Raw genomic sequence first — 25,755 nt, forward strand, 5'->3', positions numbered from 1 at the left:
AAACGATAGAATTTGGTCTTGATTGCTTGGGGCGCCACTCTCTAAAGGGCATGACGTCACATCATAGATCTCGAAAAATTATTTGATTAAAAAGAAAAGATCATCTCAATTAAATATTGCATGGCCAAGTTATGGCCTCCAAAAATTTAGCTTGCGACTCACCTTCTTCATATGGCGGATCTTGCTTTTGAACCTTATCTAATTCTGCTCATAATGGTCAAAGTAGTCCATATTGAGCCTGAGATTTTTTTCTAGATTAGAGATCTTCGTCTGAGTGATCCTCTCCCTTTAACAATGGTCGGAAGATCATTAGAAATGGTCAAATGTCCAGCCAAATGATTGTAAACAAACGACAGATCATTAGATTGCTGGAATGTGATAGTTGAGGGGAAGTGGAAAGGACTTCAAAAAAGATCTTTCTGGATGGCATACTAACCATATTGGTGGTGGATAGGCCTCAAAAATATATTGAATCAATATGGTAGCTCAAAAGATCCAACTAATTTTTAATACTAAAATGGTATGAGTCCAAATAGGTCAAAATGGTGCTCCTATAATTTTACCGTAGTATATTTGTCAGATTGCATCAGATTTGGTACAATTTAAAGGATTAAAGATGAAGACCACACGATAAAGAACAAAAAGAAATAGCATCTTATCAAAAATTATTAGGACTCGTTTGGTTCGCAGGAGAAGAAGGGAAAAAAATGTGGTCAACGAAAAAGTAATGAGATGCCTCTTGTTTGGTTAGAGTTTTTAAAGGAAAGAGATGGAAAAGTTGTATTTTCATGGAAATATGATTCCCACATTTTATGAGAAAATTTTTTCCATGAGAAATATGGAAAAATTACTTTTCCATGAGGCGGAGATCACTCCTTCTTTATTTTTTTTTCAAAAAGACTATTCAGCATTAAAGGTATAATAGTAATTACACATAACTTTTTCAGAAAAATGGATGGTCAACGAAAAATAAGCACTCTAGAAATTTGTCACTTTTCTTTGTTTAACCAAATATGTCAAAAGTACATTTACAGGTATTCTCTTCCTAAGAATCTTCTTCACAGAAATTATATTCCTATAAGAAAAAATGCTTTCGAATTTAATTTCTGAGATATTGCTAAAAAAAAAAACAAACTATCTACAAGTGTCCGGCTTGATTGGGCTAGTTCTTCTGCTGGATCGGTCGGTTCGACCTGGCCCGCACCCGGCCCATTGCAGAGGGTCGCCTATGCAAGGGTTTTCCTGGCGCCCATGCGCGCGCAGAGGTAGATCGGGAGGAGAGAGGGAGGTTTTCAACAGGTAAGGCTTCCACGCTAATTCCAAATGTAAACCCTAGATGTGTTTATTATGAATTTATGTATTCGTTGGTGTTTATGCCATTTTAATTTTTTCCCGTCGCCAACCATCGATCGTTGCAGGGTTTGAGATCTCCGAGATGGCTGCGCAATCTAAGGCTGTCGCATCTGAAGGTAAAATTCATTTTTTTCGGTTTAGATCGGTGTCGGATGTCGAAAGAATTTGGGATTTTGGCTCGACACTTGATTGGAAAAAACATTTTTCCGAATTTTTTTTTGAATTTTTTTAAAGACATCATGAATAAAGGCATCAGGAAAATTTTGTTATTAGTGATCAGACGTGATGATTCTGCTCGCAGAATTTTTACGAGCTCATTCTTCTAGTCATGGTTGCCGGGAGAGGGATTTGAAATATTAAAATTAGCATCCAGGGTAACCCTAAATAACCTGGGCATCTGCAACACTGAAACACGGATGGGGATGGTTCCTGGTTTGGAGTGTTTTAGTCGAGTTCCGTGGTCCGCTATAGGAAGATCTCCTCTATTGCCACCTGTGTCCTATAACGCATCTCTCCTTGCCACTCTATCTATAGCTATAGCTTGTCCGTCCCATCCAAGGAATAGGGCGGCTTATTAAATCTTGCATTCTCTTCCCGCGCCTTGCCTGGTTCTAGCATCTCTCATCTCTATTGCCGAAAGAGGCTGGAATTAAAGAAAACTGCTCTGCTATCCAGTCAGAGGCCATCAGCCATCCCGACGTACTCTTTTTACGAGGAGCAATCCGGAGGGCTACACGAGGACTAGGCAATCAAGCTTGCTTGCTTGCGAGACGATCCGAGGCTTTCGCCGTTGCGCGTTAGCGCAGCCGTTTTGAAGCTGGGGAAGGCAAGTTTGATCGAGGATTGGAGAGGAGAGGTGGAATAAAAAGCTCGGGATGGATTTAGGAGTCTTTGTCGGCCTCATGTAGTCGAGAACTTGATCCTTTTATCTTGGTCTTTATTATCATTTTTGGGCGTGATTTGCCTCTGATGAGAGTCTAATGTAGTGGAGAACGTGATCCTTTTAACTTCGTCTTTATTTTCATTTTTTGTTCGTAATTTCCTTTTTTTCTGGAGCGCTACTTGTTATATGAACTGATTCTCTCTTGTGAAGATAGAGATTTTATAAGGAAAATATCATGTCCAAAGAGGAGGATGCATGTTGCCTTATCAGTTTGAAATAATTTTGTGTTGGTATCCCTCTTTACAGAAGTGATACTATTTTCTAATGGAATGAATTTGAGGAGAAATATGAGTGGAAATTGGGGTTTCCTGATTAATTGGAGCAAAGAAGAAAATTTTATAATGCTTATAATGCTTACTGAATATAAAGAGTATATTTATATTGCAAGAAGCTGGTAGAAAGTTGAAATTGTGACTGTATTCCAAACAATTGGTTAGATATCGCATTCATCTTACAGTGCATGTTAAGGAAACATCTGCAATGGTGAGACTATCTTTACTGTTTCTGGGTCAAAGTCTGCTCATAAACCAAGAGAGAAATGCTTTTTTTATTTTTATTTTGGGGTTATCAAAACCTTGTATTTGATAGTTAGGATTATTTTTTAGGTTTGTTAGGATTTTGTGGGCTTTCTTTGCAAAATATCTGCCTAAATAATCTTTGATATAGAGATATTTGAATATTTAGAATGGGTTTTTTTTTTGTTTTTTAGTTTAATTTTGCTTTGAAGCTTTTGCTTAGAGGTTTTTTTACTATTTGTTCATCCTCTTCTCCCTTTTTGTTTGATTTCTGTTTTCTATTCCTGTTAATATTTCTTTTGTATGTTAGAACTATTATAGATGGACAAAAAAGAAACTATGCTTATTCTTGGACTTTTCATTTATTTATTCCTAAGATACTTCTTTTTGACTGTTTTGTGGATCCTACTTTCAGTTGTAGACTTATATTATCCCACATCTAATAGTTTTTTTGAATATCTAAGTAGGCCCCAAGAATAACTAACAAATAAGTCCAATGCATGGTGTCAATACAAGATACAAAAAGACATGTAACTACTATTGATAGTCCAGTTGTGAAATTTGTGATTATTTTTTCTATGATATTGGCACAGTGTAGGATTTTTTTGGTAGTTATTAGACTAGTCATTCCAGGTGATGTGCCTTGTGAAACTTACTGATTTGGCTTGCATCGTGACCTTATAAAAGTTATATGGGAAGTGAATATTCCCCCTTTTTTAATCTTTATTGAGCATTATTTCTAGGGTCAGTTCAGGCTTGTTAGTTTCCATATAAAATGTATTTATTTATTTAGGATACTTGGCATATCCAAAATTTTATGTTTAGTTTGAGGGAGTGTCTTAAATTAGGATTTATTGAAGTTGTTAATATGGAAACTTAAAATTCATCGTTAATTAGGATTTCTCTGGGTTAAGTAGTTTCCTTATAAATGGAATTTATTTATTTAAGAAACTTGAGATTTCAGAAATTTTACAATAAGTTTTGGAAGTATCTTAAAGGACATAAAGGATGTGTAGGAGTTCTATATGGAATCTATTTTCCAAGATTAACGAAATTTAGTACCTTATCTGGCAAAAGGTGCATGCAAATGCATTCTTTCTTAGTAAAGTCAAAAGAAGTTATCATCTAGGTTGCAACGCCTACTGCAGTCCACATAATAGATCTTCAGTATTCTTTTGGCAGGAGGTACAGCTCATATAGTGGAAGCTAGAGTTTTCTAAATTTCTCTTTTGGTCTTTCTTCTTCAATCCTCTGTTTCACTTATGACTTTTGTGAATGATCATACAAAGGTTTATGATGGTCCTATATAAAGTTGAAAGGTCCACCTTTCAATTTGAAGAAAGGTTGAAACAGTTGGCTGTGCTTATATTGCAGTAATTCTTATTGCTTCTGATACCTCCTTTATCTCCAAACAAGCAGTTTTGGTGCACAACAATTGGCTTGGGAAAAATGCGATCAGGCTTCACCTTAATATTGCAGCTGAGAAATTTCAGTCTTTGTTGTATTACACCCTTGTATTATTTCCTTCCTGGGATGTCAAAATAGGAGTCCTATACATAAAACCTTGGTTCTGTACTCATCTCCATTGTAAAGCTTGATGATCACCCTATGATGCTTGTTGAGAAAAGCAAACTGATGAAAAGGCTTATGTGACATAATCTATATAATTGGTTTCAAAATTTGAATTAAAAGAAATGAGTGCTTCACGATGTATGGATGTATGTGCACACCATTATGATGAATCCGGTCTGCAAGTTTCTGGGACCATTATATGAGATTTTATCTCACAGTTACACCTGAAATAGGACAGTTATCCAATATGAAAATTTATTACTGGAGCGCATAGAAACTAATTGTTAGTTAGAGTACTTCAGGACCATGCAAGCTTATGACAAATGCTCGTTTTGCACTTACACATAGATGCTCCATTTGCACTTCGTGGTGGGAGAACGGTTTCTATTTTTTGATGATAAAAGAATATTTATCTTCTGAAAAATGAAAGGCTGGGAAAAATATTTTTAAGTGTATTTAGAAGACTTGATTCCGTCGCATAACATGATTGGATCTTGTTTACATGTGCCAAAAAGCAACCTACACTTGAATTTAAACTGGTAGATGTCATGGATCAAAGGCCATAAGAGGCTTGTATCTCTTCCAGATGACTGTTGGTGAGATCCTTTACGAGGGTATCAACTTGAGTGCTATTCCTCGCCAGACTTAAGAACTGCATACATTTTGCTGGGCATCTGCATGCAGTGAACCTTTTTTTGATATAATTTTGGAAGTCTTTTTGCAGTTTCCCTACTCTCATTAATCTCATCTAGTATCTCTCTTGTACATCTTGGCTTATGCTGTTGTCTTCCACCAAACTGATACTAAGTTGTGTTCTGACAGAATTGTATATTCACATGCAGTGCATATAAATCGTTGATATAGACCTTTTGCTTTGTAGTCGAGACTCGGGTGTCCCTTCAAAAGGTTCCAGTTTGCTGATGTGCATGGTTGCTTCACTATGGGCTAACAGCATGTTATTTTCAACCTTTTTCAGGCCTTGTTACTCGCACCAGTTCAGGATGCCGTGGCGTGGATGGATTTCACAGGCCACGACCAAGCTTTGAGCAAATTGGGAGCTACAAAACTGTTACCAGATTCCCTTATGGTTCCTCTCTCCTGTGGGGGGCATCCCAGCCAAAGGTTTCTCCCATTGGAAGCCGAGGCCTCCATGCAAGCCGGGTTATGTCTGAGTCCACAAAAGCTTCAAACCGTCCATTGTCGCCTCATCTGCCTCTGAAGAAGCCACAACTTAGTGCGACATATTCAATTTCCCATCGTATATTTGGAGGTTCTGTAGCGTCTCTAATCCTTCTAGTTCCTGTTGCTATGAAGTTCAGCCTCATGTATGATGTATGAAAGCCAATGCTTGCAGAAGCTTGGTGTCCCCAGCTTTTCTGAGTTCTGTTACAAACGAAGTATCTGTCCGCTTGCATGACCAGGCCATGGTGATGGCGTGGGAACTGGTGTTGTGTTTTGTTTGCAAATAACAATCCCGGATAACTAAGATTGGCTGGAGCAAGAACTACTTGTTCTGATTGGGCTGTTTATGTTTCGTAGTGCCTCCGCTGTAAAATTTACCTTCTGGTGCCTATGCCGACTGTGGAGCAGTAAACTCGTCTGATTCCCAAAGAAAAGATAGATTTCCCAAAAGATGAAAAATGGAAAATAAGTGTTCTTGACTCCATTTCATGGAATTCAATACCAATTTAAGTGGACACTCCAAATGAAAATGATAGAAATGAAACTCTTTTATTGTGGCCATTCATACCCGAGTTACCTCCTCTCTCATTCTTTTTTTTTTTTTACAACGGTGCCGTGGGCATGTAGTTTTTCTAGATGAAACTTTCAGAGAAATCTGCCGCGAAGGAGGCTTGGAAGTCAACTTAGGCCGCTGGCGGAGGTCAAGTTATAAAAATCAACGTGAGTTTGGGATCCAATCGCTAACAAAATGTTCTAGAGACTTTAAAAGTCGGTCCCCCCCCCCCCCCCTCCCCACTTTTCTTGGGTTTAAAATGACAATTACACGTTTCCCCCTTCGCGAACTCTTGGGATTTTTCTGCAAGTAGCCAGCACGAGCCTGAGCTCGTCACCAGATCCCCTGCATCACATCAATCCCTTCGTGCCGCGTGGGATGAGCCCCAGTTCCTTGAGTCCTTGCGAAGTCAATCATCTGAAGTCCCTAGCCCCTACCCAAGGCCTCTCCTCCTCCATTGCTTCCTTCCCCCAATAAACTGAAGCATGTTCCCTCCAAAAGCCAAATAGCAATAAACGGCGAGGCCACGAGAGGGGTCCGAAGGTGGCAGGCCCATCGACAAGTTGCCGGAGGGCTGCATCCGCACGTGCTCTCCCTCACGACGCCTCCTAATTCGTGCAGGTCGGCTTTCATCTCGGCCGCCTTCCGCTCTGCGGCGAACTCTGATGCTGTGTGATAGCAAGACTGTGGATAGTCCTCTAAAAATGAATGTTAAGCTTCTTCCTACTGATGGTGAATTATTGATAGATGCGACTTTGTATCGGCAGTTGGTTGGTAGTCTCATCTATTTGACCATTACACATTTTGATATTTCTTATGCAGTCAACCTGATTAGTAAATTTATGCATGCACTATGCTCTACACACTATGCAACAGTTATCCTCTGGTACGTTAAGGGTGCATTGTTCCACGGCCTTTATTTCTCAACCCACTCTACATTGGATATTCAGACCTATTTCGAATTCTGATTGGGCTGACACCCTACAAATCATCGCTCTATCACTGGCTATTGTTTCTTGCTTGGTTCTTTTTTTATCTCTTGGAAAAGTAAAAAGCAGACAGTTGTCTCTCGCTCCAGTATAGAGGCTGAGTATTGTGCACTAGCAGATACTACCTCTGAGTTCTTATGGATTCGATGGCTACTGCATAACATGAGTGTTCCTTTGACCAGCAGTTCATTTCTTCATTATGATAATATGAGTGCCATGCAAATTGCTCATAATGATTTGTTTCATGAGCGAACGAAGTATATTGAGATAGATTATCACTTCATTCAGCATCATATTAAGCAAGGCACTGTTCAGTCGATACAAGTTGCTTCTGCAAATTAGCTTGCTGGTATTTTTACGAAGGCCCATCCACTGAAGCGTCATTGTGATTTGGTTAGCAAACTGAAGTTGGCATCTTTGCTACCATTTTGAATTTGAGGGAGGATGTTAGATGTATATAAGCCGTATATGAGCTGTATACATGAGCTGTATATGAGTTGTATATTGCCACCTTCAACTATAAAAGATAGGCTATGGCACTGTTTGTAAGTGAATAAAAGAATACATCATTCTCTCTCTACGGCTCTCGTTCCTCTCCCTCTACGACTCTCTCTCTCCTCTCCTTCTACGTTTACAACTGGATGTAACCAAACCACAGCTTAACTCTTTTAGCTCAAGCTTTGGATGGAGCTGACCAAGCTGCTGAGTGACTTGATGAGCTAATTGAACCAGGGATCAGGATTTACATATTTTAAACTGGGGCTTTAGTCGAGTTTTTTTTACAAGCAATTTAAAAGTATAAAGATTCTTATCATAATTTTTCTATATCCTTTCATGTTTTTGCCCTCCAATAGATGCCTTGAACAAGTAGCAACTTGCTCGCTTGAACTGGTAATGCTTCCTTTTTCAGCATGGCTTTTCTCAAATATAACATAGTTTGATGTTTAAATTGCCTCAAATACTACTGGATGTGGTTCATATTATCATCGCAATACTTTATTCAACGTGGAAGATTGCTTTGCTTGGCATGTGGTTCATATTATCATCGCAATACTGTTTGCTGGTTGTTTATGAGCGGCAGGATTGACTGTCGACTACTCTCTCCCAGAACAACCTATGCTGCTTATCTCGTCTTCAAATTGGCCTCTAAGTCATATGGACTTGGTCCCCCTCGACAGTTGGCATCAGTGAAGCTCAGAGATTATGCCTTGGAGACCGATATCTGTTTGCAAGATGATGACGACAGTGATGATGATGATGACGACGATGACGACGACCAGGAGGAAGGCCGGCGGCGCCAGCAGCAGCGGCAACAGCGCTTGAGGAATGATGGGTGGATGGAGATCGAGTTGGGAGAGTTCTACAATGATGAGGGGGATGACGGTGATGTGGAAATGAGATTGTCGGAGGTGAATGCAGGGCATTGGAAGAGTGGGCTCATCATCCAGGGCCTCGAAGTAAGGCCCCAAATTTGACTTAATTGGATGCTGTTGCTATTGTCTTCTACTGCTTCATACCTTGAAAAAACTGTTTGCTGTTGCTTCAGATGCATGCTGGATCATGTTAGTAGCTACCAAAACTCTTTATGGTGGTCTTATGGACAATTTACATGTTGGAGTTTTGAATCAATTTGAATGTAAATAATCCGATGGCTTCAACTTTTGTCCATTTCCAAAAGAGGAAAGTACTGGCTTTAACTATTATATTGATCTTCAACATGATAATACGAAGCTTTTTAGTTACTCATGGAATTTTGACGTAGTGACTCCAAAAGCATAACCCTCCAGGTTTGCGCATTAAGATACCAGAAATACAAGAGTATAGAAGTTTAAATATATAAAAAAATAATTCAAACACCCTCTCTACTTTGATCAATTTGCACTCACATCTCTTCGGCTTTAAAAATTTTTAATTGGATCCATTAGGTTACCATACCAATCCAATTGTGATCCTATTATTCTTTTAGAGAAACAAAGTAGTGTCGACTGCCCATCACATGATCATTTAATTATTTTAAGGCTAAAATATTCTTGGCATCAGTTGTTTCGGGACCCAAAATTAGACTCCAACTTGATCGAAGTAGCTTCCTCGCACTCAATTGGTAAGCCGCATCATAAGTGATGTATAATGATGGGCTTGACCAAGTCCCTCGAGCCACATTTTCTTTAGTTTCAAACAGTTATTGCTATTACTAAACCAAACATTCACTAGATAATTACTCTATTATTTCCAGCATTTCTAAATAATTTTAAATTTGTTTATATTTTGATATTTTATTTTTAAGATATATTGAAAAATATAAAATAATATTTTTAAAAATTTTTATAGGTATTTTATAAAATTGTTTCAGCGATCGGATGTAGTAGGATAGTAAGGCGGGATCCGAGATTGTTCTTTGTCATTCAGCAGCCGGCCGGAGCAACAATGATTTTTCTGCAAGTAGCCAACTCGAGCCTGAGCTCGCCACCAACTCCCCTGCATCACATCAATCCCTTCGTGCCGCGTGGGATGAGCACCGCATTGGGCCCCAGTTCCGTGAAAGTCCATCACCTGGAGTCTCAATCCATCTTTCCTAGGCCTCTCCGCCTCCATTCCTTCCCTCTAAAGCTTGTTCCCTCTGAAGTCAATCCCCAGTTCCTCGAGTCTTTGTCGAAGTCAATGATCGGTAATCTCTAGCCTCTATCCAAGGCCTCTCCTCTTCCATTCCTTCCCCTGTAAACTGAAGCTTGTTCTCTCTGAAAGCCAAACAGCAATCAATGGCGGGGCGAGGAGAGGAGTCCGAAGGCAGCGGGCACATCGGCAGGTTGCCGGAGGACTGCATCTCGCACGTGCTCTCCCTCACGACGCCTCGCGATTCGTGCCGGGCGGCGCTCGTCTCTGCCGCCTTCCGCTCCGCGGCGAGTTCCGACGCTGTGTGGGAGCGGTTCCTGCCGTCCGATTACCAGTCGATCCTGTCGCGGGCCGTTGATCCGGTCGAGTTCTCTTCGACGAGGGAACTCTATTTCCGCCTCTGCGACTCCATTCTCGTCGATGGCGGCAGGCTGGTGAGTTCAGGTGGAATGATCCCTTCTCTCCTGCGTTTCTTCCTTCCTTCCTTTCTGTTTTTTTGAATTCAGAAACTGTGGGGTTTTTCTCTAGTTTGTCGTTACGATGCTATCTTGTTCTGCCCCTGATGAACGAATACCTACTTGATTGCTGAGTGCTGACAAAATAAGTAAATCATATTTATCAAAAGCAAGATTAGATTCTATGATATACTAGTTTAGATTGCCTTGCTTGTTGCAGTGAAGCAATCTTTGTTGAGTTAAACGTATCCACGTTTGATTAATAAGTTGCCCAATACTAACTGACATAACTTGGACATTGGCCATGTTTCCGGCAAGTTCAGTTAGATTTAGGAGGGAAAGTAACGTCCTGGTCGTGGACGTTGACGAACTCGTCCTCAAAGGAGGAGGATGCAGCGCTGATGCTCGTTCTGCTTCCTTGGCCGGAGCGGTCGCTGGAGGAGGCAGCAGCGGCGATGATGCTCGTCATCGTTGGGCCTTGCTCTCCCTATACCTTCTTCTTCCGATTAAAGGGTTCAAGAATTCTCCAGAGGCTGCAACCGAGTCAAGTACATGGGGAGCGCGCGCGACTTGGTGCTGCGTCTACGTTTTCTAATTATTTTTTAAATAAACATGGTCCATATGATTTTCAAAAAAATATAAAAATTATATATGGCTCAGATTGATAATTAGTAGATCTGTTCCGCCCGAAATGGGAGGGAATGGGCTGGGGTTCCTTTCCACAGGATCAGGAGATTGGCTCTAGCCATAAGAAGAATGCTTGGTATAAATAGATTCTATAATGAAAAGTATAGGGTTTTGTCCCCTCTCTAACTATCTCTTCATTAGGTAGGATTTTGTTGGCGCAAGCCCTTATTGACGAATTATTCGAAGAAGATCGTTTAACTGTAGATAAAGCACGAAACATATTTAAGTTAACATACATAATATAACAGTTCTTGATTTATTAACTTTAGGACTGAAATATGATCTATGGCATTACTTTAGCGTATTATAATTTTCATGATAATTTGTATTTTCCTGGGAAAATTATAGAAATTAGCAAAAATGTGGAAAAAGCATGATTCTTGGTTACCGATGCTTGTCAAATTATGATCTAATGCCATGTAATAGCATCTTAATAGAATATTTCTTATGCAATTTTTGGTTCGAATATGGCATATCCATTGCGCATAGTATTTCTTAAAAAAAGGGAGAAATGGTTGGCTGAAAGAAAGGAAGGTAACTCTTTATATTTGAAAGATACTACATTGATAAGTGGAAGGGGCACTTATTCCTTTTGTTTATATCAAATAATTAAGAATAGTGTTTATTTAATAGTTTCAGTTTAAGTAGAAAAGAGGAGGAGCAGGAGAGGTATGATGTGGCACTTAGGGAAACCATGTTTTTTTTATGATCTTTCCTTCATTCTTCCTAATTTTGGGGAGGAGAGAGCTTTCTCTCTCCTATTTGTTTAATATATGTAGATAGATTGATAGATATCTAATTTTACTATTTATTACAAATAAACATTATGTACATCCTAAATGTTGCATCTGCCATTTTTTTTAATTGATTACAAAGAGAATTTTTATATCATTTTGTTTTCTTTTTACATAATCATTCCGCCTTTTTTATTTTTTGAAAGATAGCAGAAAATTTAGCAATTTATAGATTATTGCAGCATATTCCATATAGCTTTTAGAAAGAATTAAATAAATACCTGCGCACTACTCCATCTCTGTGTGGTAATATTAGCTTCTTGTGCACTTTTCCTAGCTTCAAGAAACTTAAAGTATAATATCGATGGTTTCTTTATGCGTATATATTTATTTATTTTTTCTTTTCTTTTTTATTTTCAATTCTTTTGGGATAGCAAAGCTTTCAATTGGAAAGATCAACTGGACGTAAATGCTACATGATATGTCCAAGAAGCATGAGAATTATATGGGAGTCCGACCCGCGATATTGGAGATGGATATCTCTGCCCGAGTCAAGGTATGTGCACGACCCCTCTACTTCTGAAGAAATTTCATTTAGATTCTAATAACAAAGTTTTAGCAAGCTGTCTGAGTGCGTGCGTGCAGGCATGCATATGTAAGCATGAGATATTTCATTTGCTGGGTTATAAAATGAAGATGAGGTGGGCTTTTTCTTGTCTTCTTTCTACTTCAATAATTTGACATTGTAGAGAAGTTGTTTGAGATAGATCTCGATGTTAGATGGCCGTCTTGAAATTCAACCATTGGGAGGAAACACAATTCAAATATTCTATGCATCAAGACATGTATCAGACCTCCTCTTGCTTCCTGTGCCCTGTTTCCTGATACGCTTGACATCCCACTGATACGCCACTGTGGATGTTGACGTGGACTGCTGCAAGGAGCTGGAGCTAAGCTGGAGCTTATGAGGACAAGGGAGAAGTTAACTAACAACTGAATTCAGTTAGTTAGTTGGGATAACTGAATTCAGTTGAGTTCTCCTGTATTCATTGTGAACAGTAGCTGCAAGTTTATAAATAGGAAGTCGATGGATGTAATGAAGTGAGTCTTATGGAAATGAGAAACTTCTTTTCCTTTCCCATCACTTTCTTGATTTCCTGCATCTTCTCTGTTCAGGAGCTTCCTTGTTCTTGATATTTCACCTTCTTGATCTCCTGCATCTTCCCAGTTCAGAAGCTTCTTCATTTTGATATGGTATTAGAGAAGTATCCATGGCTAATGCTGCAACGAACTCCTTTCATTCATCCTTCTCTTCAAGTGCTTCAGATGATCAATGAAGCCCATACTTCCTACACCATGGGGATAATCCAGGTGCCATCTTAGTTTTACAAACACTCTCTGGGGAGAACTACCCAAGTTGGTGCAGATCAATGGAGATGGCCTTAAGTGCAAAAAATAAAATTGCATTTGTTGATGGGTCACTGCCTAAACCAGATCCATCTGATCCATTACTACTAGTATGGATTCGATGCAATGACATGGTCACTTCATGGATCCTCAATTCAATTTCAAAAGAACTAGCCGACAGTGTCTTATACATCAATTCGGCTAGAGAAATTTGGAATGATCTACGTGAGAGGTTTTCACAAGGCAATGGACCCAGAATCTTTCAGATTCAGAAGTCCATTGCTTCTTTGACATAGGATTAATCCAGTGTCAGTTCATACTTCACCAAACTTAAGGGCCTTTTGGAAGAGTTATGGAATTACATACCAAATCCCGTCTATTCTTGTGGAGCAATGAAACATTTGATAGAGTATCAAAATCAAGAATGCACCATGCAATTTATAACGGGATTAAATGATAGTTACTCCCATATCCGAGGCCAGATTCTCCTAATAGAGCCTCTCCCTTCAAACAAGGTATTCTCCCTGGTGTTACAGGAAGCAAAATAAAGAGAAATCACGACCTTAGTTGATCCAAACATGAACACAGCAGTGTTCTTGAGTAGGTCAACCCACAACCATACTGCAACACCTTCAACCAAACTTGGAGTTGAAGTAGGTCAATTCCAAAGAAGGGATTGACCTGTGTGTGGTCATTGTGGTATAATTGGGCATATAAAAGATGAATGCTACAAGTTGCATGGATATCCTCGAGGATATAAGTCTAAGAACAGAAGTGCTCAGATTTCTATGAATCAAACATCATCACAAATGGAATCAAAATAGTTCAACAGCGTTCCACACACTACACAAAAAAAGAAAACTTCCGACTCTTATTTGCCGATGCTTATTCCAAGTGTCAACAAATTTTTTTTTCCATCAACATTTGAAAGCGTCGGCTAATGACGACGCTTAAAAGCGTCGGCGAAGTTAATATGTAATTGACGACACTTTTAACGACGCTTTTTAGCGTCGTTAAATAACGATGCCATCGTTAAAAGCGTCGTCGGAATCCAAAAAACCACCTCATTTTAGTCCCACATCGGCGGATCTGAAAAAAAAACTGTTTATATAGCCAAACCCAACCACTCCGCACGGATAGAATGAAGGTACCGATCGAGGAGGTTGTTTGTATTTCTGAATGGAGGAGAAGATGCAGAGAGCAAATGGTAATTTTCTTGTCAAATGGTAATTCGCGACGCTTTAAAGCGTCGGTAAAGAGCGACGCTTTAAAGCATCGGGAATTAGCGACGCTTTTAAAAGAGTCGGAAAATATTTTTTCCACTGTAGCATAGGCGACGCTTTACCGACGCTTTGAAAAACGTCGGGATGGTTTCTACTGACGCTTAAAAGCCTCGCTAATAGACAAAAAAAGCTCGCTAATGGCCAGCTTCCTTTCATAATGGAACAGTGTCGACAACTGCTGGCATTGATCAACCCTTTGTCTTCATCAGATGATGGTCAAAACATCAGTTCCAAAGCTCCTCAGACATCTAGCTATTCCCCATCTGGCTCATCTAATACCTCTGGCTCCAAAATAGAGGGATCAAAGATCAACATGGTAGGTATATCTCATCAACTTTTTGCTTGTGCTTCTGTCCCAATCACCGAGCAATGGATAATTGATACTGATGCCACTGATCACATGGTACATTCAGTCTCTATGCTAACAGAAATTAATTCCTTAGTTTCCACATTCGTTAACCTTCCAAATGGAATCTTTGTTTCTGTAACTCACATAGGAACAACGAAACTCTCAAAGCACATCACCCTTACCAATGTTTTGGTCGTTCCCTCATTTTCTTTCAACTTGATTTCAGCTAGCTCTTTACTGAATTCAGTTGAGTTCTCCTGTATTCACTGTGAACAGTAGCTGCAAGTTTATAAATAGGAAGTCGATGGATGTAATGAAGTGAGTCTTATGGAAATGAGAAACTTCTTTTCCTTTCCCATCACTTTCTTGATCTCCTGCATCTTCTCTGTTCAGGAGCTTCCTTGTTCTTGATATTTCACCTTCTTGATCTCCTGCATCTTCCCAGTTCAGAAGCTTTTTCATTTTGATATGGTATCAGAGCAAGTATCCATGGCTAATGCTGCAACGAACTCCTTTCATTCATCCTTCTCTTCAAGTGCTTCAGATGATCAATGAAGCCCATACTTCCTACACCATGGGGATAATCCAGGTGCCATCTTAGTTTTACAAACACTCTCTGGGGAGAACTACCCAAGTTGGTGCAGATCAATGGAGATGGCCTTAAGTGCAAAAAATAAAATTGCATTTGTTGATGGGTCACTGCCTAAACCAGATCCATCTGATCCATTACTCCTAGTATGGATTCGATGCAATGACATAGTCACTTCATGGATCCCCAATTCAATTTCAAAAGAACTAGCCGACAGTGTCTTATACATCAATTCGGCTAGAGAAATTTGGAGTGATCTACGTGAGAGGTTTTCACAAGGCAATGGACCCAGAATCTTTCAGATTCAGAAGTCCATTGCTTCTTTGACACAGGATTAATCCAGTGTCAGTTCATACTTCACCAAACTTAAGGGCCTTTGGGAAGAGTTATGGAATTACAGACCAAATCCCGTCTATTCTTGTGGAGCAATGAAACATTTGATAGAGTATCAAAATCAAGAATGCACCATGCAATTTATAACGGGATTAAATGATAGTTACTCCCATATCCGAGGCCAGATTCTCCTAATAGAGCCTCTCCCTTCTATAAACAAGGTATTCTCCCTGGTGTTACAGGAAGCAAAATAAAGAGAAATCACGACCTTAGTTGATCCAAACATGAACACAGCAGTGTTCTTGAGTAGGTCAACCCACAACCATACTGCAACACCTTCAACCAAACTTGGAGTTGAAGTAGGTCAATTCCAAAGAAGGGATTGACCTGTGTGTGGTCATTGTGGTATAATTGGGCATACAAAAGATGAATGCTACAAGTTGCATGGATATCCTCGAGGATATAAGTCTAAGAACAGAAGTGCTCATATTTCTATGAATCAAACATCATCACAAATGGAATCAAAATAGTTCAACAGCGTTCCACACACTACACAAAAAAAGAAAACTTCCGACTCTTATTTGCCGATGCTTATTCCAAGCGTCGGCAAAATTTTTTTCCCGTCAACATTTGAAAGCGTCGGCTAATGACGACGCTTAAAAGCGTCGTCGAAGTTAATATGTAATTGACGACACTTTTAACGACGCTTTTTAGCGTCATTAAATAACGATGCTTAAAAGCATCGTTAAAAGCGTCGTCGGAATCCAAAAAATCATCTCATTTTAGTCCCACATCGGCGGATCTGAAAAAAAAACTGTTTATATAGCCAAACCCAACCACTCCGCATGGATAGAATGAAGGTACCGATCGGGGAGGTTTGTATTTCTGAATGGAGGAGAAGATGCAGACAGCAAATGGTAATTTTCTTGTCAAATGGTAATTTGCGACGCTTTAAAGCGTCGGTAAAGAGCGACGCTTTGGAAAACGTCGGGATGGTTTCTACCGACGCTTAAAAGCGTCGCTAATAGCCAAAAAAAGCATCGCCAATGGCCAGCTTCCTTTCATAATGGAATAGTGTCGACAACTGCTGGCATTGATCAACCCTTCGTCTTCATCAGATGATGGTCAAAACATCAGTTCCAAAGCTCCTCAGACATCTAGCTATTCCCCATTTGGCTCATCTAATACCTCTGGCTCCAAAATAGAGGGATCAAAGATCAACATGGTAGGTATATCTCATCAACTTTTTGCTTGTGCTTCTGTCCCAATCACCGAGCAATGGATAATTGATACTGGTGCCACTGATCACATGGTACATTCAGTCTCTATGCTAACAGAAATTAATTCCTTAGTTTCCACATTCGTTCACCTTCCAAATGGAATCTTTGTTCCTGTAACTCACACAGGAACAACGAAACTCTCAAAGCACATCACCCTTACCAATGTTTTGGTCGTTCCCTCATTTTCTTTCAACTTGATTTCAGCTAGCTCTTTACTTAAACAGATGTCATGCTATTTAATCCTCCTATTTGATTACCTCTTCATTCGGGACCCGTACATCTGGACAACGATTGGTTTGGCTAAAGAAAAGGATGGCATATACTAGATGGTTCAATGTCATGAGTTCAATAAGGATAAATCTTGTAAAATCTCTGTTCATGCAGTCTTTGCCGACTTGTGGCATTGTACTGTTTGTCCATTGGCCAAACAACATAGGTTGTCCTTTTCTGTTTCGATGAATAAAACTGAATCTCCTTTCGAACTTGTTCACTGTGACGTGTGGAGGCCTTTTTCAGTTCCATCACATGACAATTCTCGATATTTCTTAACTGTGGTTGACGACTTCAGTAGATCCACTTGGGTATTCTTAATGAGCTCATTATCACAAACACAGCCTCTTATCCGGTCATTTTTTTAACCTTGTAGAAACCCAATTTGGTGCCAATGTCAAGGCTGTACGCACTGATAATGGTGCCGAATTCAACCTTTAAGAATTTTTTGCTTCTAAAGGAGTTCTTCATCAGCATTCATGCGTTGAGACTCCACAGCAACATGGCACAGTAGAAAGAAAACATCAACATCTTCTCAACGTTGCTAGATCGTTGAGATTTCAATCAAATGTTCCCCTCAAATTCTGGGATGAATGTGTGCTCACAGCCACTTACCTTATCAATAGAATGCCATCCCCTTTGCTATTAAATCAATCTCCTTATGAAGTATTGTTTTCATCAAAACCTGCATATGATCATCTCAAGGCCTTCGGATGTTTATGTTATGTTTCTACCCTCACACGACACATAAACAAATTTGATTCCCGAGCTGAGCCGGCTGTTTTCCTTGGCAATCCTTACGGAATGAAAGGATACAAAGTTTACAACTTGGAAGTCCAAACCATTTCCATTTCTCGGAATGTCATCTTTCATGAACATATTTTTCCATTCAAGCAATTCCCTTCTTTAGCCTCTGAACATACAGATTCCCATTGCATAATTCCGAATGCTATTCCTGATGAAGGTTCATATTCAGATTCCATTTTGCACACTCCTGCTACATCCATTTCATCTAATCCTCCTCTTCAGCATTCTTCAGCTTCTTCTCCATGTCTAAAGGAACCTCTCATGCATTCACAACCCATGCCTGAACCGCCTCAACCTGTTAGAAGGTCAACTAGAACCAAGAAACGACCACCCTACCTTGAACAATATCATTGCCAATCGGCCACTAACCTTCCTACTTCACCATTAAAATCCATAGTGGCTGGTACTGAGTGTGACATCTCTCATTTTCTCGACTATAATAACCTCTCTTTATCCCACAAATCCTTTGTTCTTGCTGTTAGCAATGAGGTTGAACCTACCTCATACAAACAAGCCGTTCAGTGCCTGAAATGGAGGGAAGCAATGGCAAAAGAGATTGCTGCCCTTGAAGAAAATAAAACATGGACCATCACTGATCTACCACCCGGAAAGGAAGCCATTGATTGTAAATGATGCTACAAAATTCAATACAACTCTGATGGCACCATAGAGCGCAAGAAGGCCCGTCTAGTTGCCAAGGAATATATTCAATGGGAAGGATTTGACTACTTTGAAACGTTTTCACTAGTGGTAAAGATGACTACCATCAGAGCTCTCCTTGCAGTTGCTACAGTGAACAATTGGCACCTCCATCAACTTGATGTCAACAATGCTTTTCCTTCATGGTGATCTAACTGAAGAGATTTACATGAAAATTCCCCCTGGTTTTGCTGGTAAGGGGGAGTCCAAAGTTTGCAGACTTAATAAATCTTTATATGGTCTGAAACAAGCTTCAAGGCAGTGGTTCTTCAAGCTTTCCCAATTCCTTTTAGACACCAGGTTTATGCAATCCAAAGCTGATTATTCCCTCTTCACAAAGCAATTTAGTTCATCATTCATAGCACTCTTAGTGTATGTTGATGATATTGTAAAACCCCCATAGAGCAGAATCTAAGGTTGATTAGGGATGCAAATTCACCTCTTGCTGATCCCACTGTGTACAAACGACTCATTGGGAAGCTTTTATACCTCACCATCACAAGACCCGATCTCTCCTATTCTTTACAAGTCCTTAGTCAATTCATGGACAAGCCACATCAACCTCATCTTGAAGCTGCTCATCGGGTACTCAGGTATCTTAAAGCTTCCCCCGGCCAAGGCTTATTCTTCTCATCATCTTCACAGCTACTTATCAAAGCATACTTAGATTCTGATTGGGCTGGTTGCCCAGAAACGAGACGATCACTTATAGGATACTATGTATTTCTTGGTGATTCTTTAATCTCATGGAAGTCTAAAAAGCAGTCAACTGTTTCTAGATCTTTCGCTGAAGCTGAATACAGGGCAATAGCTGCCACATATTGCGAGATAACTTGGATTAAATACATAATAACAGATCTTCAAGTTTCTCATTGTGAGCCTGCTTTGTTATTCTGTGATAATAAAGCAGCTTTGGCTATAGCTGCTAATCCCGTTCATCATGAAAGAACAAAGCACATTGAACTGGATTGCCATTTGATTTGAGAGAAGATCCAATCAGGACTCATTCATACTTTACATGTTAATTCACAGTATCAGTTGGCAGACATCCTCACCAAAGGACTTGGCTCTACTCAGTTCCATTCTCTTCTATCCAAGATGAGCATTCACAACATTCATTGCTCCTCTTGAGGGGGAATCTTGAAATTCAACCATTGGGAGGAAACACAATTCAAATATTCTATGCATCAAGACATGTATCAGACCTCCTCTTGCTTCCTGTGCCCTGTTTCCTAATACGCTTGACATCCCACTGATACGCCATTGTGGATGCTGACGTGGACTGCTGCAGGGAGCTGGAGCTGAGCTGGAGCTTATGAGGACAAGAGAGAAGTTAACTAACAACTGAATTCAGTTAGTTAGTTGGGATAACTGAATTCAGTTGGGGGCTCTTGTATTCACTGTGAACAGTAGCTGTAAGTTTATAAATAGGGAGTTGATGGATGTAATGAAGTGAATCTTATGGAAATGAGAAACTTCTTTTCCTTTCCCATCACTTTCTTGATCTCCTGCATCATCTCAGTTCAGGAGCTTCCTTGTTCTTGATATTTCACCTTCTTGATCTCCTGCATTTTCCCAGTTCAGAAGCTTCTTCATTTTGATAGGCCGCATGATTAATCACTGTCCCAACAACACTATATACTGCTAAACTATATCTTTATATTCTTCTTGACCTCTCTCTAAATATTCTATTCTTACTTGAGCTATTTTTCTGTGTTTGGTTCGCTGAGAACCTAAAAACACTGTCTTGTTGTGATTTTCATTCAGCTTTTCGTCTCCAGGTTCCCACCGAGTCTTGAATCTCAAGACTTAGCGAGAAGTAAATTAACCGTACAACGAGATATAGAGATTTTCTCAATACAATATTATTTATGTTTGATATGCAAAATATAGAAATTTCATATAGATTTTCATGACATCACATAGCTAAATACATGAATATGTGCATATAAATTTCATGCAACAGTGAAAAGTAATTACCGAAAAAGTGTGAGAAATCAACAAATTAACGTTTAGAATGTTATTGGTTGCAACTTTCTCGTCTCACACAAATCGACTAAAACTAGTCAAATCCTTGGAGAACAAGAACTGTGTTCGAAAGATCTCTTGAAATAAGAATGTATGCAACAAGAACAAGCATGAGGGCTAAGGAAGGCAGAAAAGGCATGTGATATTTATGCTGTAGATTGCAGGGAGAAACAAGTCCGTAGGCAGTAGATGGCGAGGATGGGGGCAAAGTCGTGGCTTCAAGACCTGCTCAAGGTAGAATCAAATGTAGAGGAATGAACATCTAGTTTATCTATTCGTAGGTCATGTAGCACCAAGTGAGAGGCAGAGATATTACAGCATGGTATATATGTAGCAAATGATTAATCTGAGAAGGAAAAGAAAGAATGGAATAGGGATTCTGTTCTCCTTCCTACATGTTAGAAACACATGAAGTTAAATTATTTGTTTTTTTTTTGCCCCCCTTATCTATAACAAAAAATGCTACAGGAAGTGAAGGTAAGGAATAAAACAGCATCTGAACATAAGATTAGGCAGGGAATAACAAAATTTATGATATATACTTCGGATTGTTAAGATCAGTAGCCAAGATTGTTGATTTGGAATCATTTGAAATTGAATGCAACCAAACCACAGCTTGACTCTTTCACGTCAAGCTTTGGATGGAGCTGACCAAGCTCCTGAGTGACTTGATGAGTTAACTGATCCACGGATCAGGATTTACACATTTTAAACATAGGCTTTAGTCGAGATTTTTACCAGCAATTTAAAACTATAAAAAATCTTATCATAATTTTTCTATGTCATTTCCTTTTTTCTCTCTCTCTAATAGATGCCTTGAACAAGTAGCAACTTCCTAACGTGAATTGGTGATGCTACTTTTTTTTAGCATGGTTTTCCCCAAATATAACATAGTTTGATGTTTAAATTGGCTTAAATGCTACTGGACGTGGTTTATATTGTCATCACAATACCTTTATCAATATGGAAGATTGCTTTGCTTGGCATCAGGTTCGCAGAAGTGGCTGTGCTTCTAGCTGTTTGTTGGTTTAATATTGGCGGCAGGATTGACTGTCAACTACTCTCTTTTAGAACAACCTATGCTGCTTATCTCGTCTTCAAATTCGCCTCTGGGTCATTTGGACTGGGTCCCCCTCCTCAATTGGCATCAGTGAAGCTAGGAGCTTATGCTTCGGAGATCAATGTCTGTTTACAAGATGATGGTAACGGAAATGATGGTGACGATCTGGAGGAAGGGCGGCGGCGGCAGTAACGGCGCTTGAGGGATGATGGGTGGATGGAGATCGAGTTGGGGGAGTTCTACAATGATGAAGGCAATGGCGGTGATGTTGAAATGGGGTTGATGGAGGTGAGAACGTTGCATTGGAAGAGTGGGCTTATCGTCCAGGGCCTCCAAGTAAGGCCCAAAATTTGACTTGCTTAAATGCTGTTGTTGCTTCATACTCTGAAAATTAAAAACTACTTGTTGTTGCTTCAGATGCATGGTGTATAATGTTAGTAGCTACCAAAACTATTTCTGGTGGTCTTGTGGACAATTTGAATATTGGAGTTACGAATAAATTTGAATTTAGTTAATACAATGGCTTCAACTGGCAAGCCAAATGCCACATCATGAGTGAATAGAAATTGGATAATGTACATTTTCCTTGATTGGCAAAATGCTTTTCTAGTGAGAGAACAGGCTCAGACAGGAGTTGAGCCAAAAGCACATCCATATGTTGATCCAGTTACAGAGCTAGTGAACCAAGGTAGTCCCCTATTTGCCCTCGCCCAAGCCATCTTCCACTTCTGTTGTTCCCTCTCCCTCCTCGATGATCACAACGCTGAAGTGGTGATTGAGGAGGCAAAGCGGGTCGAGGTGGAGGGTGACTAGGCAATGGAGATGGTCCCCAAAGGGTGACCGGACCATTATTGCCAATGCTATGGTACTAGCCCTGGGATTTTGGTCCGATCACTCCTGCTGCGACTCCTCTCTCTTTAACAATGGTCAGATGACCGGTTGGAAGATCATTGGAAGTAGTCAGATATCTAGCCGAAATCACCATTTGTCCCAAAAGCTTTAAGTTGATAGGATAAGATAGATTTATTTATATATTTTATATTTTCTTACACTCTCCCTCACATGTGGGCCGGACTTTTCTTTAATGGGCGAGCCTAACATGTGAAATTTTTAATAATAGGGTTAAAAAGAGCGGAGACAGAATTCGAACTCAGGACCTCTGCTCTGATACCATGTTGAAATCACCATTTGTCCCAAAAGCATTCTTATTGGATCAAGCGCTTACCACCATACCAAAAGCAATTACTATTAGTAGAGACGCAACTTTATTTTCTTAAGCCGAGGCTGACCACCGCAGGGTACCCTCCACGGCTATCAATGCGCCTCTATAAGTGCATCGGCAGGCTGGTTTGTCAAGCACCGAGCCACCATGTGGCCCCATAAGCGACACGTGGCAGCGAACCCCTAAGGGAGGGATTGGAAAAATCTCAACAATCCTTCCCCAAGTGACACCCCGGAGGTTCGAACTTGCAATCTCGCTCTGAAACCATTTTAGAAATCACCATTTGTTTCAAAAGTTTAAGCTGATAGGATGAGGTAGATTTATTTATATATTTTATATTTTCTTCTAGAAGGAAAGACATGAACAAAGGATTGGAATGGAATGTGATAGTTGAGGAGAAGCGGAAAGGACTTCAAAGAAGATCTTTCACGAGGGCATACTAACAACATTGGGTGGTGGATAGGCCTCAAAAATATATTGGGTCGGCATGGTAACTCAAGACGTCCAACTAAAATTTTTTAAAGTAAAAAAGGTATGAGTGCAAATCGGTCGTAATGGTACTCCTGTAACTTTGCCTTGATATATTTACCAAATTACATCATGTTTGTTAAAATTTGAAGGATGAAAAGTGAGGACCACGTAATAAAGAACAAAAAGAAATAGCATCTTATAAAAAATTATTAGTATGTTTGGATGGCATCTCATCCTAAGGGCTTGTCCTATAGGAAATCTAGGATTCAAAGACATCATGAATGAAGGCATCAAGAAAATTTTGTTATTAGTGATCTGACGTGATGATTCTGCTCGCAGAATTTTTACTAGCTCATTCGTCTAGTCATGGTCGCCTCTTACAGCAGGGGAGAGGGATTAAAATTAGCATCCATTGGAACTCTAAAAAACCTGGGCATCTGCAACATTGAAACATGGATTGGGATGATTCCTAGTTTGGAGCGTTTTAATCGAGTTCCGTGGTCTGCCATGAGCCTCATGGAGTCGAGAACATGATCCTTTTATCTTGGTCTTTATTTTCATTTTTGGGCAAGATTTGCCTCCGATGAGAGCCTAATGTAGTGGAGAACGTGATCCTTTTAACTTCATCTTTATTTTCATTTTTTGTTCATAAATTCCTTTTTTTTTTTGTGGAGCTAGCGCTACTTGTTACATGAACTGATTCTCTCTTGGAAAGATGGAGATATAGCACTACAAGAAAATTAGGCATTAGCGACGCCTTTTTCATTAGCGACGCATTTAAGCGTCGGTAAAAAACTGACGCTATCCCAAGCGTCGGTAAAGCGTCGCCTATGTCATTAGCGACGCTTTTTATAACTAGCGACGCTTTAAAGCGTCGTTAAGGTCAAACCTACCGACACTTTAAAGCGTCGGTAATAGATAACGTCCGTGATTTTAACGACGCTTTAAAGCGTCGTTAGAGTATAATTTTTTTAAAAAAAAATTTAATTTTTTTTTTAAAACTCTGTTTACAAAATCAAAGGCATTCACACTAAACGAGATTATACTCATAGCACAATCAAACATATTTATCAAAACATTCATATTGTCAAATTACATTCATATTGTCAAATTACATTCATACTGTCAATTTACATTTGCAATGTACTTCGAAAAGCATAAAAAAATACATATAAAACTCCAAAATAAAAGCTTCAAGGATCAATGGGGTCACCATTTCTACGCGCAGATGAAGTATCAGGAACCTGTAATAAAAAAACCTTAAGAAGTTAAGAATACAAAATTTATTAAGCTCTTCAAAAAAATATGATACTTATTTATATGCATGTTGAAGGAAGGACTTAAGAAGGCTGGCCTTTGATGGATTTCATGCTGGGGCACTACATGGATGTTGATACAAATTGCATATTGTCTGTATATGCAGCCTACACATTGTATATGCACTATGGAGTCCTTGACTGCTTGCATGCCATAGCCATAGCCATAGCAAAAATAAGATTCCTGGTCTTCTAAGAAGAACTAGGAGGGAAATGTGAACGGCGATCTACTTGGAAAGAATATGCATATGATATACATAAATATGAATAATCCTAATATTGAAAGCAACAACAGCAGAATTATCATAAATTATCAGATACTCAACGTGACAAAATCAGTTAAATATCCAGCAATTGCTTATAAAACAAGATTACATGGTACTAAAGCCAACCTTTCCTCAGTAAAAGGTCGCTTGCTTCCCTTCTTCTCATGACCATTACCATTGGCAATCTCCTACAAGATATTATGAGAAACAAACATTAAAACTAATACCTGACTCAGAAAAATATCAATGATTACCGCATAAGATAAAACTGTCCATAGTCCTAAACAAGTAAGCCAAGTCCATTGAGGTTCAATGAGAATAACAGCACACACAAACAACAAAAACAATGAGCAATTCATCCATTGATGCAGTTCGCACTTCTTACTTACCCAAACTAAGAACATATTAACTCTATGGTCTGGGAATGTAAATCCATTAACCCATGTACCTTGTTCAAGCTCAGGCAAAGAAATGGAAGGCCATATATTTGGTCGACAGTATGATGGGTACCTAGATGATAGAGTCCAATTGAAGTGATCAATAAACATAAGAGAACACATGTAAACATATGATTATAGATAAAGTCATAGTACTAAGAAGCAATTTCTTTGAAAAAAAGAAGACAAGGAAAAGGCACAGTAGCATTGAATGTAATGAATCAGCTTGTAAAGCTGTTCTGCATGACAATCATGATTGCCATGTTGGAGATGATATGAAGCAAAGCACAAGCTGAAAAATTTTGGCCATAGAGTATTACTATATTATTAAGGATTGCCTACCTT

At 39.4% G+C, this 25,755-nt stretch overlaps 2 protein-coding genes and 1 long non-coding RNA gene across 3 annotated transcripts; all 3 read left to right on the forward strand.

Annotated features, from left to right (window-relative positions):
• The first annotated feature begins 1,126 nt into the window (after nucleotides 1–1,126).
• On the forward strand, nucleotides 1,127–4,506 carry LOC120104640 (uncharacterized). The gene is made up of 3 exons (XR_015968833.2): nucleotides 1,127–1,299; nucleotides 1,419–1,469; nucleotides 4,231–4,506. It is a non-coding gene; the product is annotated as an uncharacterized LOC120104640 (long non-coding RNA).
• A 1,041-nt stretch (nucleotides 4,507–5,547) lies between these two features.
• LOC149752868 (uncharacterized) lies at nucleotides 5,548–8,657 on the forward strand. Its single transcript, XM_089925647.1, has 3 exons — nucleotides 5,548–5,715; nucleotides 6,549–6,790; nucleotides 8,189–8,657. The coding sequence occupies exons 1-3, from the start codon at nucleotides 5,548–5,550 to the stop codon at nucleotides 8,580–8,582; spliced, it is 804 nt and encodes a 267-aa protein (XP_089781773.1). The 3' UTR covers nucleotides 8,583–8,657.
• A 1,023-nt stretch (nucleotides 8,658–9,680) lies between these two features.
• LOC120104642 (putative F-box protein PP2-B2) lies at nucleotides 9,681–22,213 on the forward strand. Its single transcript, XM_089925399.1, has 4 exons — nucleotides 9,681–9,772; nucleotides 9,850–10,151; nucleotides 12,028–12,149; nucleotides 21,629–22,213. The coding sequence occupies exons 1-4, from the start codon at nucleotides 9,766–9,768 to the stop codon at nucleotides 21,888–21,890; spliced, it is 693 nt and encodes a 230-aa protein (XP_089781525.1). The 5' UTR covers nucleotides 9,681–9,765; the 3' UTR covers nucleotides 21,891–22,213.
• Nucleotides 22,214–25,755: the final 3,542 nt, after the last annotated feature.

Source organism: Phoenix dactylifera, chromosome 9 (assembly GCF_051530095.1).
Source record: "Phoenix dactylifera cultivar Ajwa chromosome 9, Ajwa_hap1_PhDact_Kaust_v1.1, whole genome shotgun sequence".
In the NCBI taxonomy this organism is placed as follows: domain Eukaryota; kingdom Viridiplantae; phylum Streptophyta; class Magnoliopsida; order Arecales; family Arecaceae; genus Phoenix; species Phoenix dactylifera.

Coding starts and splice junctions, on each gene's coding strand:
- LOC149752868 (XM_089925647.1), top strand. CDS start 5,548: ATGTCTGAGTCCACAAAAGCTTCAAACCGTCCATTGTCGCCTCATCTG. Junction 5,716..6,548: donor AGTTCAGCCTCATGTATGAT/GTATGAAAGCCA, acceptor TGAAGTCCCTAG/CCCCTACCCAAGGCCTCTCC. Junction 6,791..8,188: donor GCGGCGAACTCTGATGCTGT/GTGATAGCAAGA, acceptor TATGAGCGGCAG/GATTGACTGTCGACTACTCT.
- LOC120104642 (XM_089925399.1), top strand. Junction 10,152..12,027: donor TCGTCGATGGCGGCAGGCTG/GTGAGTTCAGGT, acceptor CTTTTGGGATAG/CAAAGCTTTCAATTGGAAAG. Junction 12,150..21,628: donor ATATCTCTGCCCGAGTCAAG/GTATGTGCACGA, acceptor GCTTGGCATCAG/GTTCGCAGAAGTGGCTGTGC.